The sequence below is a fragment of the Lissotriton helveticus genome, chromosome 2_1, assembly GCF_964261635.1.
Source record: "Lissotriton helveticus chromosome 2_1, aLisHel1.1, whole genome shotgun sequence".
Classification (NCBI taxonomy): Eukaryota; Metazoa; Chordata; class Amphibia; order Caudata; family Salamandridae; genus Lissotriton; species Lissotriton helveticus.
The window spans coordinates 1794367236-1794382192 of record NC_136059.1 but is presented as its reverse complement, the minus strand read 5'-3'; the positions used below and the strand labels follow the sequence as shown (position 1 = coordinate 1794382192).

The 14957-nt window shown below is 44.1% G+C and overlaps 1 protein-coding gene across 6 annotated transcripts in view; it reads right to left on the bottom strand.

Moving 5' to 3' along the window:
* ANK2 (ankyrin 2) overlaps nucleotides 1–14957 on the bottom strand; it is a 1987506-nt gene that overhangs the window by 156558 nt on the left and 1815991 nt on the right. For all 6 annotated transcript variants that reach the window (XM_078676735.1, XM_078676733.1, XM_078676736.1 and 3 more), the window contains one exon: nucleotides 2024–2170. In XM_078676735.1, the coding sequence (XP_078532861.1) occupies nucleotides 2024–2170 (147 nt within the window). The remainder of the gene's footprint in view (nucleotides 1–2023; nucleotides 2171–14957) is intronic.

Genomic DNA, 14957 nt, shown 5'->3' with positions numbered 1-14957 from the left:
GATACTCCATATAATGTTGGTAGGGAGTCCCCTTAGAGATTTACTACTGATACTATGTGATATCTATATGTCATCGCTACAGTATATTTTGATTTTATTGATCATACATGTTAGGCATTTATTTTGAATGTTGTGCCCTTTTTGACGGTTGCTCTTTTTCAGTTGTCGTTTTTTGTTGTATTGTTATTTTATGTTCATAATAAAAAGATTTAAAAAAAAAAAGATTGCTCTGCGGTATCCTGCTGTAGAGAGCTGCACTGGAAGAAAGTCCAACACTCATCTCCTGAATGAAACAGTGGCCAGCTAGGTAGAAAACTGAGCTGCATGTCTGATAGTAGGTGTATTAATGACTAATTGTCTGGAATGTGGAGAATGATGATGGGCATGTGGGTGAAAGGGAACATTTTCTTTTCAATTTCTCTTGAAGTTCACAAACACCATATATGAGTTTTAAAAAATAGAACCACCAGTGTTGTTTTGCTCAACCCTGAAAATGGTGGAGGGATTTTTTGGGGCGTACCACCTCCCTTGCCCAAAGACAGGGGCTTTAGAAGCCTTCATCAATCTAACTATGGGGCATATTAGCAAGAACCTCGTTAAAATTATCGTCATTTCAGCATCAGGAAACGGACGCTAAAACGGCGATAATGGGCTTGCTAATATGCGTAATAGAATTCCAATAGAAGCCCAGGTTAGATGTCCTGCACATCTAACCTGGGCTTCTATTGGAATTCTATCATGCATATTAGCAAGCCCATTATCGCCGTTTTAGCTGCAGTTTCCTGCTGCTAAAACGGCGATAATTTTAACAAGGTTCTTGCTAATATGCCCCCAAGTTAAAATGTTTGCCAACTTTAGGAAATATTTTACAAAAACTTATATATATATTTGGATTATGTCCCCTGCCTTGCCGAAGGGTGTGTTGTGGTGTGGGAGGGTTGAATATTTTTCTCCCTGGGTGACTTTGTCTTGCCCAAGGATGAAGTTACTTCAAACATGGCCAATCACAGTAGCAAATGCCTACCATGTTAGCTGCCTGTCTTTTCTACATCATAAGACAAAAGGGGATGAAAGAATGATGGCACAGTTAGGCAATGGTAGGCCTTTTTAGTTTATAGTTGCCCAGCTGGGTTGTTTGCTAAGTGACAATAGGCCAGTGGCACACTTTTGCGCTGCTACAGCTTTTCTTTGATAAGTAAGATAACTCATAGTTGGGCGCCTGTTCACACTTTCCAAGCAGAGCAGTAGGACAGCTACAAACCGTGCCATGTTCCTTCACCTCAGGTTTTTATGAGGACGTGGGAGGGCAGAACAATTATCATCGGTCCTCCTGCCCTTTTTCCAAATGCAAAGAGGGTAGCAGTGCTGTGTTAGCTGCCCAGTGGGCCTTGTTCCTTGGTGAAGGAAGTAGGAGGATGTCATATATAACCCCTTCCCCAGGCAAGGTGGGAATAATAGCAAACACAGGAGGATTTGAGATTGGGTGACAAGAATTGTATATGAAGCATTATCATTATAACATCCATGGTGATTATTTGGTTGTTGGACTTAAAAGAAGTAAAAATACCATCTATTAAACCACACAGAGTTCTGAATGATTGTCTGCCTATACACTGTAAAACGATAAATAATAGAGTTTGTACAGGACATTTGATTATAGAAACAGGCCTGCTAGGGGGCTAAAAGTGGATATATAATAGGAGTGCTCTGCTATTTCATTGCTAACGTGTTGTTTGGGCTATGAACAATTTATCCATTGGTCTAGCTGGTACACATCATGGCGACAGATGTGTTAATAGTGTTCTCAGCACCATGTTTTGTCTGTAGTACATTGCTCTACTGATAAGGATGTGCGACTGCTAAACCACTGTTGCTATTTTTCTGGATTCAAATAATTCTTTCACTACTTAGCAGGAGCAACTGTAGGTAAAGTCACAGATTTGGATCAGCATTTGGGCAGATCTGCTAAGGTTCTTTAGTCCTGCCTTTGAAGAAAGGAATTATGTAGCATTGCATTCTTTACCTTCGCTATGATCCAGCGCAATTGTTTGCTCTATTTCACCATAGGTGTGATTAACGTGATCTAAGGCAGGCGACGTAGTGCGGGTCTCCATTAGGTGAACAATATCCATGCGGTTAATTTTGGTGAGAAAATGAATAATGCCAGTATCTGTAACAAAAGAAAAACGTTTCAATTTATAAGAGTGAAAAATTGTCCTTGTTGTATCACGCAAGAACAGAATAATACTGCTCAAACAGAATTTGATTAGACACTGCCGAAAGACAGATTTGAGTTCCTATGGAGCAGCAGTAACAGCAGCTTCCCTGTGGTCTTGTCTCATCTAACCTGATCAATTACTCTATTACACATGCTAAATCACAAGAAGCAACCAAAATACAAAGGACACAGCGAGACTGCGCATTAAATCACGAGAAAATAGAATGTGATTGCAAACAGCACAAAAACAGGAACACATCACACATACTTAGGTACACAAATGATTCCGTACACAAGTTCAGCAGAAGGCTGTGAATAGTATGCAGAAATTAGGACAAGAATAAACATTGTTGGCAATACTCTATCATGAACAAGTCAAAAACATCACCACCCTCAAGGAGAACTAGAAATTGAAATTTGAATCTTCCTTAATTTTCATGGAACTACACTAGTAACCAATACTCTCTGACAGTCTGATGAGCACAGTGATAATAAATAGTGTCCTATAGGATTCTCTTAATTTAAAATTCAAAAAGCGTATGCCTGTTTAGTCAATGTTCCAGATACAAAACTGTTGAGTCACAGTGTGCAGGGCAGAACCAGTAAAGTAACATTTCCAACCGCTGTTTCACCTCAAGTAAATTGCAGGTACTACGGTTCATTCTCATAGGCTGTAAACACTCACTTATTTGAGCTAAATAACTGTAATACCATAATCTTTGCAGTGCACAGCATGCCAACTTTACATAAAATTGAAACATATTCTGTATGTATTGCTTTTATCATTTTTTTAAGTCTATGAGAAATCAACTACTAAGGACGTAAAATTGTTAGATTGAAGGAAACAAAGAAAAGTGAAATTGTTTAATTGTTTTATGCAAATAAATGCAGTTATCGGGAGCAGGGCAGTTTGAAAAATTATGCATTTTTATATTTTCATCAGTTTTTGTTGTTTTAAATTGGTCACGTTATTTACAATTTTCAAGTAATTAGACCAAAGGCTGAACACTATTTTTTCTGTGCTAAGCAATGTTGAATGATATAGCCACAAAAGGTTTCACAAAGCACTTTGATTGTGCCTTCTTTCATTTGAAAATAAATGTTCATGTGCAAAGAATGTACCCAATTAGAACATATATTCTTTGCAGTTACAATTTGCTCAGTTTAAAATCCAGTTAATAGGTATGTAGAGAATTTCCACTTCATTGCTCTTCATCATCTAACTTTTTTCTCTGAGCCAGATCCACATTTAGAGAAAGGTACCTGCTTGCCTCTTTGATTAATGCTAATGGGAAAACCATTCAAACTACTCTATTTTCAGTTTCCCTTCTCCTGGAGGATTGTCACAATGCTTTATACCCTGTGGGTTCCTATTCAGGAACACATGTTCCACTTCACATTTTTTGGTAGCCTACCGTGTACAAGGTGGGTGTTTTTCCTCCTTACCATGCTGCCCATATGATAATACCAACTAGCAATACTTCGTCCATTTTATTTTTTTATGTAAGTTTTATTCTGCCCCAAGAGGTCAATTTTTGTGTCCCATTTTGCGTTCTTTTAATTCTAGATCTGGCAGATTATGCGTGCTGCATATCCTACCCGGTCCTCGCAACATATTCTTGACGCACGACTCTGCATCTCATCGCAACCAGGATTAAGGTATTGTGAACAGTGGGCCTAAGTAGGTCCCTGTAGCTGGCCCATGATCCATTGTGGTCGGCCTGAACTTGTGATCTGTCCTGGTCCAGCATGACCAGATAAGCACAATTGGCGCGCGGTGCTTCTTGCCACAAACTGTGGTTAAATGTTTAAAAGTGTATATCTCCAGCTCTGCTGATTAGACTTTTGTTGTTTAGGTCTTAAATTATTAATTAAAAATGTATCTGTTTTTCTAAATGAATTTTGTGTTTTTCTTGTGTTGTATTTTCACTTTATCACTGTTTGAAGTGCTGCATAAATACTTTACACACTGCCTTTAAGTTTATTGTTTTGGGGATAGCAATTGCTTTATTACAGTGTAACATGCATACATGTCCATATAAATATGGGTACATATCCTACAGGTGGTACTAAGGTGCAGTATATCAATGTACACTTACTTGAAAACCCTTGGTCATGTGGATAGGAGACAACCATTTGAATACAACTCAGTGAGCTTTTAACATATCAATGAACCGGAACAACAACATGAACGCATGCCACCTTCCTTCCCAATTGCTAGTCCAATTCATAATGCCTCCAAGGGTCTTATTGCGATGTCGGTCAGACCGCCACCGACAGGCCGTCGGTGGTGGTCCGACCGACCAACAGCCCTTCTGTCCAACTGCCAGATTACAATCCAGGCGGTCGGACCCTAAATGGATGGAGGGAAGACCGCCACCTCAGACAGGATGAGTGATCCAGTCGGGTGGTGGTCGGAATCGCAATCTCGAATGGAGGTGGTGCGAAGGCACGCATGGCCGTCAGGATTAAGATATCCCTTTCCGATAGCCTTTTCTTGTAGGAAAGACTATCATGAAAAGGCTGTCGGAAAGAGATTTTGGGCACCCAAACAGGGCCCCCTTCCATCGTGGGCCACTGTAAAGTGGCCCAGGAGGCACATGTAGTGCCCATATGCACCTTCATGCCCCGTGTGCCATGCACCACATGGTGCTTGGCACATGGTGCACAGAGGTGTATGAAGTGCTCCTTTAAACGGTGGCTTGTGCTGCAGCCCTTTTCCTGGTCCGCAGCACAAGCCAATCTGTAAAGGAGCTTTCTGCGACTGCAATCCTGGGGGTTGCATTGTGATTCAGCAGTCGGACCGCTGTGCTTTTTGGGTGGTCTCCTGACCGTGCGACAATGGTCCGACCGCCCGACATCATTATAAGGCCCTAGGTTAAGCCTTACTGCTCTATGTGAAGCTACCAGAGGGTTGAGCACAGGTTAATTTGGGGTTTACTTGTGACTTCACCCTGATTAGGATTTTGGTTTCTGCTTCAGAAGTGTTTCACCCCCTCAACCAGTAATCCAATTTCTTATGAACAAGATAGGCTAAGGCGTGCTTTTTGACATATTTTTCTCCGGTCTATTTTTTTCTCTAAAACATGTGTAACCACGGAAATATATGCAGCCTGTGTAACTCTATAACCTGCCATGCCATACGCAGGGCTTGTGCAACATTTAGCACTTATGAAATGTGATTCTTGTCTGAATAAAGCACCCTGAAGCCTTTAGTTAATGAGTGTGATATATAAAACTGCATAAATAGATAATACAGAGATACATTGAATGTTTTCATTTTTTTTTATTTCTTAAAATAGCTGATGGACTATTCGAGACTACTAAAGAACAAGTTACTTACCTTCGGTAACGCTTTTTCTGGTAGATGCAATATCTGCCTGTGGATTCCTCACCTTGTGAATATCCCCTTGCGTCAGCAACATTCGGAAATTCTTTTCGTAGCCTCGCGCCGACGTGGACTTGGACGTCATAGAGACACGGCATCGCTCGCGACTCCGCTGACATCACCGACGCCTATAATAGGCCCACACCGGCGTGAGGACATCAGTTCCGCCCTTTTTTCCGTGCCTTCGAGGTACACGGACGGACCAATGACAGTAGTAACGTACATAGCATACACAGTACACGATAGTCAAAATAACACACACAGTGTGAAGCAAATGAAAGCAAACATTCGAAATAACACATTTTCTTGACCATAAAATAAATACAATACAGATATACTGGTATAGAAGAGTGGACAACGGGGAGGCGGGTGGGTCAGTGAGGAATCCACAGGCAGATATTGTATCTACCAGAAAAAGCGTTACCGAAGGTAAGTAACTTGTTCTTCTGATAGATACATCTGCCGTGTGGATTCCTCACCTTGTGAATAGAATCCCACAGCAGTCCCCACTCCTGGAGGAGGGTGTCCACTCTTCTAAACCAGGAAATCCTGAAGGACAGAACGCGCAAAGAGGCCGTCCCTCCTCACTTCGGAATCCAAGCAGTAATGCTTCGCGAAAGTGTGGAGGGAAGACCAAGTTGCCGCCCTACAAATGTCCTCTACTTGAACACCTCTAGCCAATGCTGAGGTTGAAGATTTAGCTCTTCTAGAATGAGCCCTAATGCCCTCTGGTGGTTCCTTACCGGCCAAAGAGTAGCAGATCCAATATTCTTTTATGGACCGCTCTTCCTCTTTTGTAGCCAGCAAACCCAATGAAGAGCTGGTCATCCAAACGACAGTCTTTAGATCTGTCCAAGTAAACAGACACCGCCCTCTTGGGGTCCAGACAATGTAATCTCTCCTCCTCCTTGGAAGGGTGTGGGGGAGGATAAAAGGTAGGGAGTGTAATGGATTGACCAAGGTGGAAAGGATTCACCACCTTTGGGAGAAAAGCAGCCCTGGTCCTAAGAACCATTCGATCAGCATGAATGGTCAAGAAAGGGGGCTTGGAACTAAGAGCTTGAAGCTCACTTACCCTCCTTGCTGAGGTTATTGCAACGAGGAAGACTGTCTTAAGAGTCAAAAGCCTCATAGGACATTTGTGAAGAGGCTCAAAGGGAGCCCCCATTAAAAAGGTCAAGACAAGATTTAAGTCCCACTGAGGCACAATAAATGGAGTAGGAGGGAACTTGTTTGTGAGGCCCTTCAAAAACCTTAAAACCACAGGAGATTTAAAAAGAGACGGCTGGTCAGGCAAGCAGAGAAAAGCCGACAGTGCTGAAAGATAGCCCTTCACTGTGGCAACAGCAAGCCCTTGCTGCGCCAGAGAGAGGGCAAACTGGAGAACATCATACAAATGGGCTCTCAAAGGGTCAATAGATTTCTCCCCACACCAAGTGACAAATTTTGACCATCTATAAGAATAGATGGACTTAGTGGAGTCACATCTGGCTGACAAGATGACATCCACCACGTCAGGCGGGAGAGAAAAGGAATTCATGTTGCCCCGTTCAATCTCCAGGCATGAAGGTGTAATGTCTGGAGGTGGGGGTGTAGAACCTGCCCCTCCATCTGAGAGAGGAGGTCTGCCCTGAGAGGGAGACGGAGCGGCGGGTGAGAGGAGAGGTGGAGAAGATCTGTATACCACAGCCTTCTTGGCCAGTCCGGGGCGACCAATATGACTTGGGCCCGGTCTTGGCGAATCTTCCTCAGAACCCGAGGAATCAAAGGTATGGGAGGAAACGCGTAAAGGAGTTGTCTTCCCCAACTCAACTGAAACGCGTCCCCCAAGGCTCCTTGCAACGGATACTGGAGACTGCAGAATGACAGGCAGTGAGCATTCTCGAGAGTGGCAAACAGGTCCACCTGAGGAGTCCCCCACGTCCGAAAGACGTGACGAACCACCTCCGGGTGAAGCCTCGATTCGTGGTCGGCCGAGAACTGCTGACTGAGACTGTCTGCACGCACGTTCAGAACTCCGGCCAGATGATGCGCCATCAGACAAATCAGATGGTCCTGAACCCAGGACCAGAGACGCAGAGCCTCTCTGCAGAGACACTGCGATCCCACCCCTCCCTGCTTGTTGATGTACCACATCGCGGTCGTGTTGTCCGTCAGGACCTGAACCGACCGACCGCGAAGGGAAGGGAGGAAGGCCTTGAGCGCCAAACGTATCGCCCGCAATTCTAGAAGGTTGATATGAAGCAGCCTTTCCTCTGGAGACCAAAGACCCTTGACCTCCAGATCCCCCAGATGAGCACCCCACCCTAGAGTGGATGCATCCGTTATTACTGTGGCCACCGGAGGAGGCAGCTGAAAAGGCTTCCCCTGAGACAAGTTGCCTTCCACGCCCCACCAAGACAGATCCGCCGCAGCTTCTCTGGAGATCCTCACTGACTCCCTAAGATCTCCGTTGTGTTGATACCACTGCCTGCGGGGGCACCACTGGAGCGCCCTCATGTGCCGGCGTGCATGGTTGACCAACAGAATGCAGGAAGCCATCAGACCGAGCAGACGGAGGACCTTCAGGACTGGAACGACCGCTCCATTGTAAAATAAAGGAATCATTTCATGTATGTCGCGAATCCTTTGAGGAGGAGGGAATGCGCGACATAAAGTTGTGTCCAGTACAGCACCTATGAACAGGTTGCGCTGGGAGGGCACCAGGTGAGACTTGGGTACATTTATCGAAAAACCCAACCTGTACAACAAATGGGTTGTCTCTTGCAGATGACGGAGCACTCTCTCTGACGACTCTGCTTTGATCAGCCAGTCGTCCAAATAGGGGAATACTGGAATCCCCGACCTTCTGAGATGCGCTGCCACCACCGCCATCACCTTGGTGAAGACTCGAGGCGCAGTAGTAAGTCCAAATGGAAGGACCGCAAACTGATAGTGTTGCGATCCCACCGTAAAACCGAGGTACTTCCTGTGCGACTTCAGGATTGGGATGTGAAAGTACGCATCCTGCAAGTCGAGCGACACCATCCAGTCTTCTTCTAGCAGCGCTTGTAGAACCTGAGCAAGGGTGAGCATCTTGAATTTCTCTTGTTTCAGATAGAGATTCAAGATCCTGAGATCCAGGATTGGACGAATTCTGCCATCCTTCTTGGGAATCAGGAAATACCGGGAGTAGCACCCCTGACCCCTTTCCTGCTCTGGGACCACCTTTATCGCACCCTTTCTTAACAGAGTCAGCACTTCCTCCTGTAGAAGCAACAGATGTTCCTCCGTGCAATAACCTTGACAAGGAGGGTAATTGGGAGGGAACTCCAGAAAGGGAAGGGCATACCCATTTTCTACAAGATTGAGAACCCAAAGATCTGATGTAACCGATTCCCAATCCTGTAGAAAATGGGTAAGCCGACCCCCCACTGGACCCACATGATCCTGAATGGCGGATCTAGGGCTGCTTTTCTGTGGCTGGGGGGGTTGGAGGAGGTGGAGGAGGAAGAGGCTTGACGTCCACGAGGACGCGCTCTTTGCTCCCCCCTGTAAGACCTGTACATGGAATTTTGCTGCTGCTGCTGCTGATGGTGCTGCTGCTGACCTTGTTGGTAATTCCGAAAGGAAGAGTGACCGAAACCCCTGAATCTCCTGTTGGTCGAAGAGCCTCTGATCTGGAAACCTAAAGATTTAGCAGTCGCCCTACTGTCTTTAAATCTCTCCAGGGCCGTATCAGCTTTCTTCCCAAAGAGACCAGATCCATCAAACGGAAGATCCAGCAAAGTCGCCTGAACATCTGCCGAAAAGTCTGAGGATTTCAGCCAAGCTGATCTTCTAGTGGTGACAGCAGTGCCCATGATACGCGCCACCGAGTCCGCAGTGTCCAGACCACTCTGTATCACTTGGCGAGCCACTGCCTGTACCTCCGAAATTACCTCCTCAAAATCCTTCCTGTTGGCATCAGGAATCTTAGGAGCTAGAATACGCAAAGAATCCATAAGGGCATGCACATACCTCCCCATCAGACAAGTGGCATTAGTCGACTTCAACGCCATGCTTGCAGAGGAGAAGGTCTTTTTAGCAACCTGATCCTGTTTCTTTGCCTCTTTTTCACAAGGTACCTGGGGAAAGGCACTCACATTCTTTTTGGAGCAGGCTGCTTGAATGACAAGACTCTCTGGTGAAGGATGAGACGTCAAAAAAGCAGGGTCTTCAGGTGCAACCCTGTACCTTCTTGCCACACTCTTAGATACTGCAGGAGCTGACAGTGGTTTCTTCCACACCTCCAAAATGGGCTCCGTTAAGGCGTCATTAAACGGAAGCAATGGTTCTACCACAGAACTAGGCGAATGTAAAACCTCAGTGAGAAGATTGGATTTAAATTCCACCGTTGGCAAAGTTAATTGCAAAAGTTCTGCAGCCTTCCTCATCACCATATGATAAGGCTGGACATCCTTAGAAGGTGTATCAGAGCCTGAAGGCAACTCCCACTCCGGAGAGAAATCCAGGCTACCAGCATCAGCCAGTTCCTCAAAACAGTCCTCATCCAATTCATCTTCCTCCATATCAGGATGTGACTCCATATACCTTCGCTCTTCCAAAAGGCGTAGAGCCTCCCTTCTGGACCTCTCCTTCACACGCCTCGCAGCCGGATCCACCAACGGTTCCGACCGAGTCGGGATCGACGTCGGTATCGAATCCGATGGCCCAGCGGGATGCTCTCGAGGCCGCTCTGGAGCGGGCGACGCCGAAACCGGCGTCTACGGCTTTGGCGGAGCCGGAAATTGCCATGGCGGCGTCGGAGCCGGCATATAGGGCATGAATGGAGCAGGAGGATAGGAGTGAGGGACTCCTAGATTGAAAGCCGGACCCATGGGACCCGAAGGTGTGCCAGAGGGGTACCACGCCCTTGAAAAGACGCCATACATAGCATTCAGAAACGCCGATGGGTCCTGGCCTGGGGCTGGAAAGGGTGGCTGTAAACCCTCAGGCTGGTCTTGAGGAGGGATCGGATTCGGCTCTTCAGCAGGCGCGGAATCCACATCCACCTGAACCTCTTCCTCTTCTCGGGCCGGGGACGGTGCCGGAGATGGATTCGAAGCCGGAGTCGGCGACTGCACTCGCGACTCCGAAGGCGAGGCCTCACCTTCAGGTTCTGAGACATCCAGCGTAACCACCTTAGAACGTACCTTCTTCGGTGACCTCGACCTCGAGCCCGACTTCTTACTGGAACGACGTCGGGACTCATGCCTCCTCTTCTTATGCTTCCTCTTCGACTTCGAAGCATGGTCTGAAGCGGACCTCGAAGACGACTCCTCTCGAGATCCAGATCTTGGCTTCGACCTCGACCTCGCCTTTCGAGAACGAGACCTCGACGATTTTCCTTTTCCAGCCTTCAGCTTCGCTACCAGGAGCTTGGTCTCTCTTTCCCTCAGGGCCTTCGGGCTCATCTTCCGACAAGACGAACATCCATCCACATCGTGGTCAGAGCTCAAACACCAAATGCAGTCCTCGTGCGGGTCAGTAATGGACATCATTTTCCCGCACTCCCTGCAGGGCTTGAAGCCGGTCTTCTTTGTCGACATTGTCGAAGAGACAAGAAACAAAGAAGCAGAAAGTGGTAACAAAAAGGCAACAAAGTACCAGTTGGCTACTGAGATTCCCGAAACCGTTAGCGGCGACGACGCGGAAAAAAGGGAACTGATGTCATCACGCCGGCGTGGGCCTATTATAGGCGTCGGTGACGTCAGCGGAGTTGCGAGCGATGCCGTGTCTCTATGACGTCCAAGTCCACGTCGGTGCGAGGCTACGAAAAAAGATTCCGAATGTTGCTGACGCAAGGGGATATTCACAAGGTGAGGAATCCACACGGCAGATGTATCTATCAGAATTAGCATTACAGCAAATATACCTGCCTCTGTATAAACTATAAAAAATATGGTAACAATAGTAATCACACTGGTGTTAAAATATCAGTGAGGCACATTAACATGCTCTTGGACTAGCACTGTTAATGGTGTAGGCATGATCTTATGAAGTATATAGAATGTTCAACTAATTAAATATGTGTTTCCATGTTTTCCTCTGTGCCAATCGAAAACAGCTTCATAGATTTTTCCACTGTGGTCCATGTCCAGTAAAAAACAAATATATAATAATAAAAAAATAAAAAAAATATATATATATATATATAAATATAATTTTCACAAACCATATTTACAAATATTCCATATGCTTTCATTTTGTGTTTGCCACCGTCTGTTCTCCTTGAACTTGTAACCCACAGTGCCAACAAAAAAAATAAATCACCTTAGAAAGATGTTTAATCTCTGGTAAAATAAAGTACAACAGATGTAAAGAATGGATCTTCGAATCAGTGCGTCTAGAAGTACTTTCCTTCATCTCCCTATGTTGCCTGCATCAATGTTAGTCACTTTATGCCATTGTCTCTATGCAATCTGTATGCTGAATTTAAAATGCTTATTTATAATGTAAAATATTTAATTAACTGCAAATAATTTATTCATTCAAATTAGTTGAAGCACAATATGCAAAGCAATTATGTATAAAGGTTTTGTGTGAATAAGTAATGGAGAGGGGCTGCTAATAAATATAAGAGGGTCTGGGAGAGTGCAGTATAGAAAATGAAGCTGATAGATTGCTATCCTTTGAATTACTGTAAAAAAAGAGATATTATTCCGGGAATTGGGGATTTCCCTGAAAGGAATTTTCAATGTCAATTTCTTAGAGTTAAATCATTCTGATGATGCTTGATTCTGCATTGGACAGTAGATGCATCGCGTGTTAGCACATACCTTTTGTTGTGTATGTGTCTTGCCACTGACAGCGTTATTTCCCTGAAACAAATGCATTGCACTAATGAAACTCGAATGTTGGCTATCATTGAAATTTTAGGCCTTATTGCCCATCTTGGCTGTCACTGTTGTTGCTAATGTGCTGTATCACATGGATAACTTGTATTTTCATGTCTCAGTAGAATAAAGTTTGAAAGTATTTTTCACAGGCAAGACAAAAACCTTCACGAGAATATTAAAATCTTGTTTCAGTACAACTGTTCCAGTTCAAGGTTGCATCTAGCTTTCTTAGCAGAATCACACACAACGCAAACCATGTTGTTCTAGTTCAGGTGGTGTCCCTGAGAAGACCCATGTTGTAGAATTATGAGACATTTCCTAAATGTATTTTCTTGCAACTGTTTCACTCTGTTTGATACTGATGTGTGAGAGGCCTTTCATTACTGACCCATGAAGGCAAGCCAATGACGTACTGCTCTTTAATTTAATACTTTGTATTTTATTGAGTTCTATTATTGATTCTGTACTGTAACTAAGAATAGCACTCTGATCTACATATTAATTTGGACGATCTTACTCAATTTCTGTATGACTAAATCTGAACATAAACCTTTAAAGTTGAAGACTCTTCTATCTGTTTTTTTTTAGGACCAAATGGGTTCTATGCGCTCTCTTGAAATTGTCATTTAAAATGCTTTAATGAGAGGCAGGTTCAGCAAGGATCACCAAAATCAGCTAACGTATTAACAGCGCGACTGGTCCATCAGTCACAAAAATACAACAAGATGTAGTGCAACATCACCAGGAGCACAGTTGTAAGTATCTACATAGTCTTTTTAGGTCTGACTTTACAGGGCAGTTGTGTGCAAGGCATACTGTTACCAAGTTTTAAAAATATATATGGAAAGGCTCTACCCAGAGGAGTATTGCTCTCTCTCAGTTCATGCAATTGGCTCTGTTGCATTTCAGGGACTATTTTACATCTGAAAAATACAGTCAAAGAAGTAAAAAAATGTTTTAACACAAAAGCATTGAGCACAGAGAAAAGTAATTGAGTAGTTTTAATACCTGCAGTAACCTATCTAGATCTGGAGTTAGCAAAGTCCTTTTGTCATGTGGTTACATGGGCCTCGGGCCCAGACACCACCATTTTACACAATCGCCCTTAAAGTTGACATCTTTTTAAATGATGACTTTTAACATACATTTGCTTGCCCCATATGAAATAATGTTCTCAATAATAGGTTAACTTACACGTACTCTCCTTTGTAGGCATATTATCAGGCCCTTGAACATTCTGTACAAGGACTAAGTTCACTGTCCAAAATGCTGTTGTTTGATGTTGTCTGTTTGGCAACAGCTCTGCAAGGATAGAATAAACAATAACAGCCAGTCCAGAACACCGGAGAGTATGGGTGGTGTTTGTTATATAAACACCCCCCGGCCCTTTGTTTTGAGAGAGGAACATTTGCTGGCACTGTTGAGGTCGCCCATGCCGAAATTCTAGCACAGCTGAAGCCCGTTAACCTCCTGAGAAGGACGGAGACCTGCTCTACACCAAGACAGGTTCCCAGACTATACATACCCTCAGGTAAATGGGAAGTTAGACCACTCTAAGGTATTCTGGCAGATCCTCTCAGCCTAGGCATATTAGGATAGGAAGCACTAAGTAAGAGTATAGATGCAATTAAATGTATTCATATAATCAATGAAACAGCACAATGGTTGAACTATTTATTTTCTTTGCTCATAATTCTGATACTTTGTTTTGTTTCATTCTATTAATCATTGCACCACACATATTTTACACAAGAGTACCATTGCTTCAATAAATGTTTGAAATGCCAATTTGCCTACTTCTTGTTTGAGCATGCCTGAGTTACTAACGAAAGGGTTGGATCTGCTTCCACGATCTCCTTTGGAAGTCAGGGTTGTCATGTTGTGAGGTTGTACATACCATCCAGTACCTTGTAAGGTTAGAGGACCAGATGGTGCACTGTGAGCTATCCAGAACTAAGGTCAACATATCCCGATGGTATGCATGGGCACAGTTTTGACATTTATATTGTTCAAACGCATAGTCTTACTGATATGGTATCAACTGTACCACACTTTTGTTTTTAAAACAAGTCGTTAAAAATATATAAAGATAGGTCGAGGGGCATTTAGTCAGCCCTCTTATGACATTAGTCTCTGGTAGAGTCTTTCACATTTTGCTTCCACCCAACACATGATACAGCATACTGCAATGGGTTAGCCATCCACAGCCATTGATAGTCTCAATTGTGAGTGCTGGCATTCAGCGCCTCTTTAGCTAGAGTCGCCCTTTGGAAGAGTTAGCAAAGTAGTCTACCTCTAGCTGCAAAGCCTGTACATAGAGAATGCAGACGGTTTGGACAGAGTAGTGTAGTACTTAAACAGAGATGGTAGCTTGACATAGGTATTTAACCTTTGTTTTGAGCATGTGAAATACCTATTTATGTATTGACAAAAATGGCATCAAGAACACTATTGCAAGACAACAATCCAATAAGGCCTCCATCTTATTTAT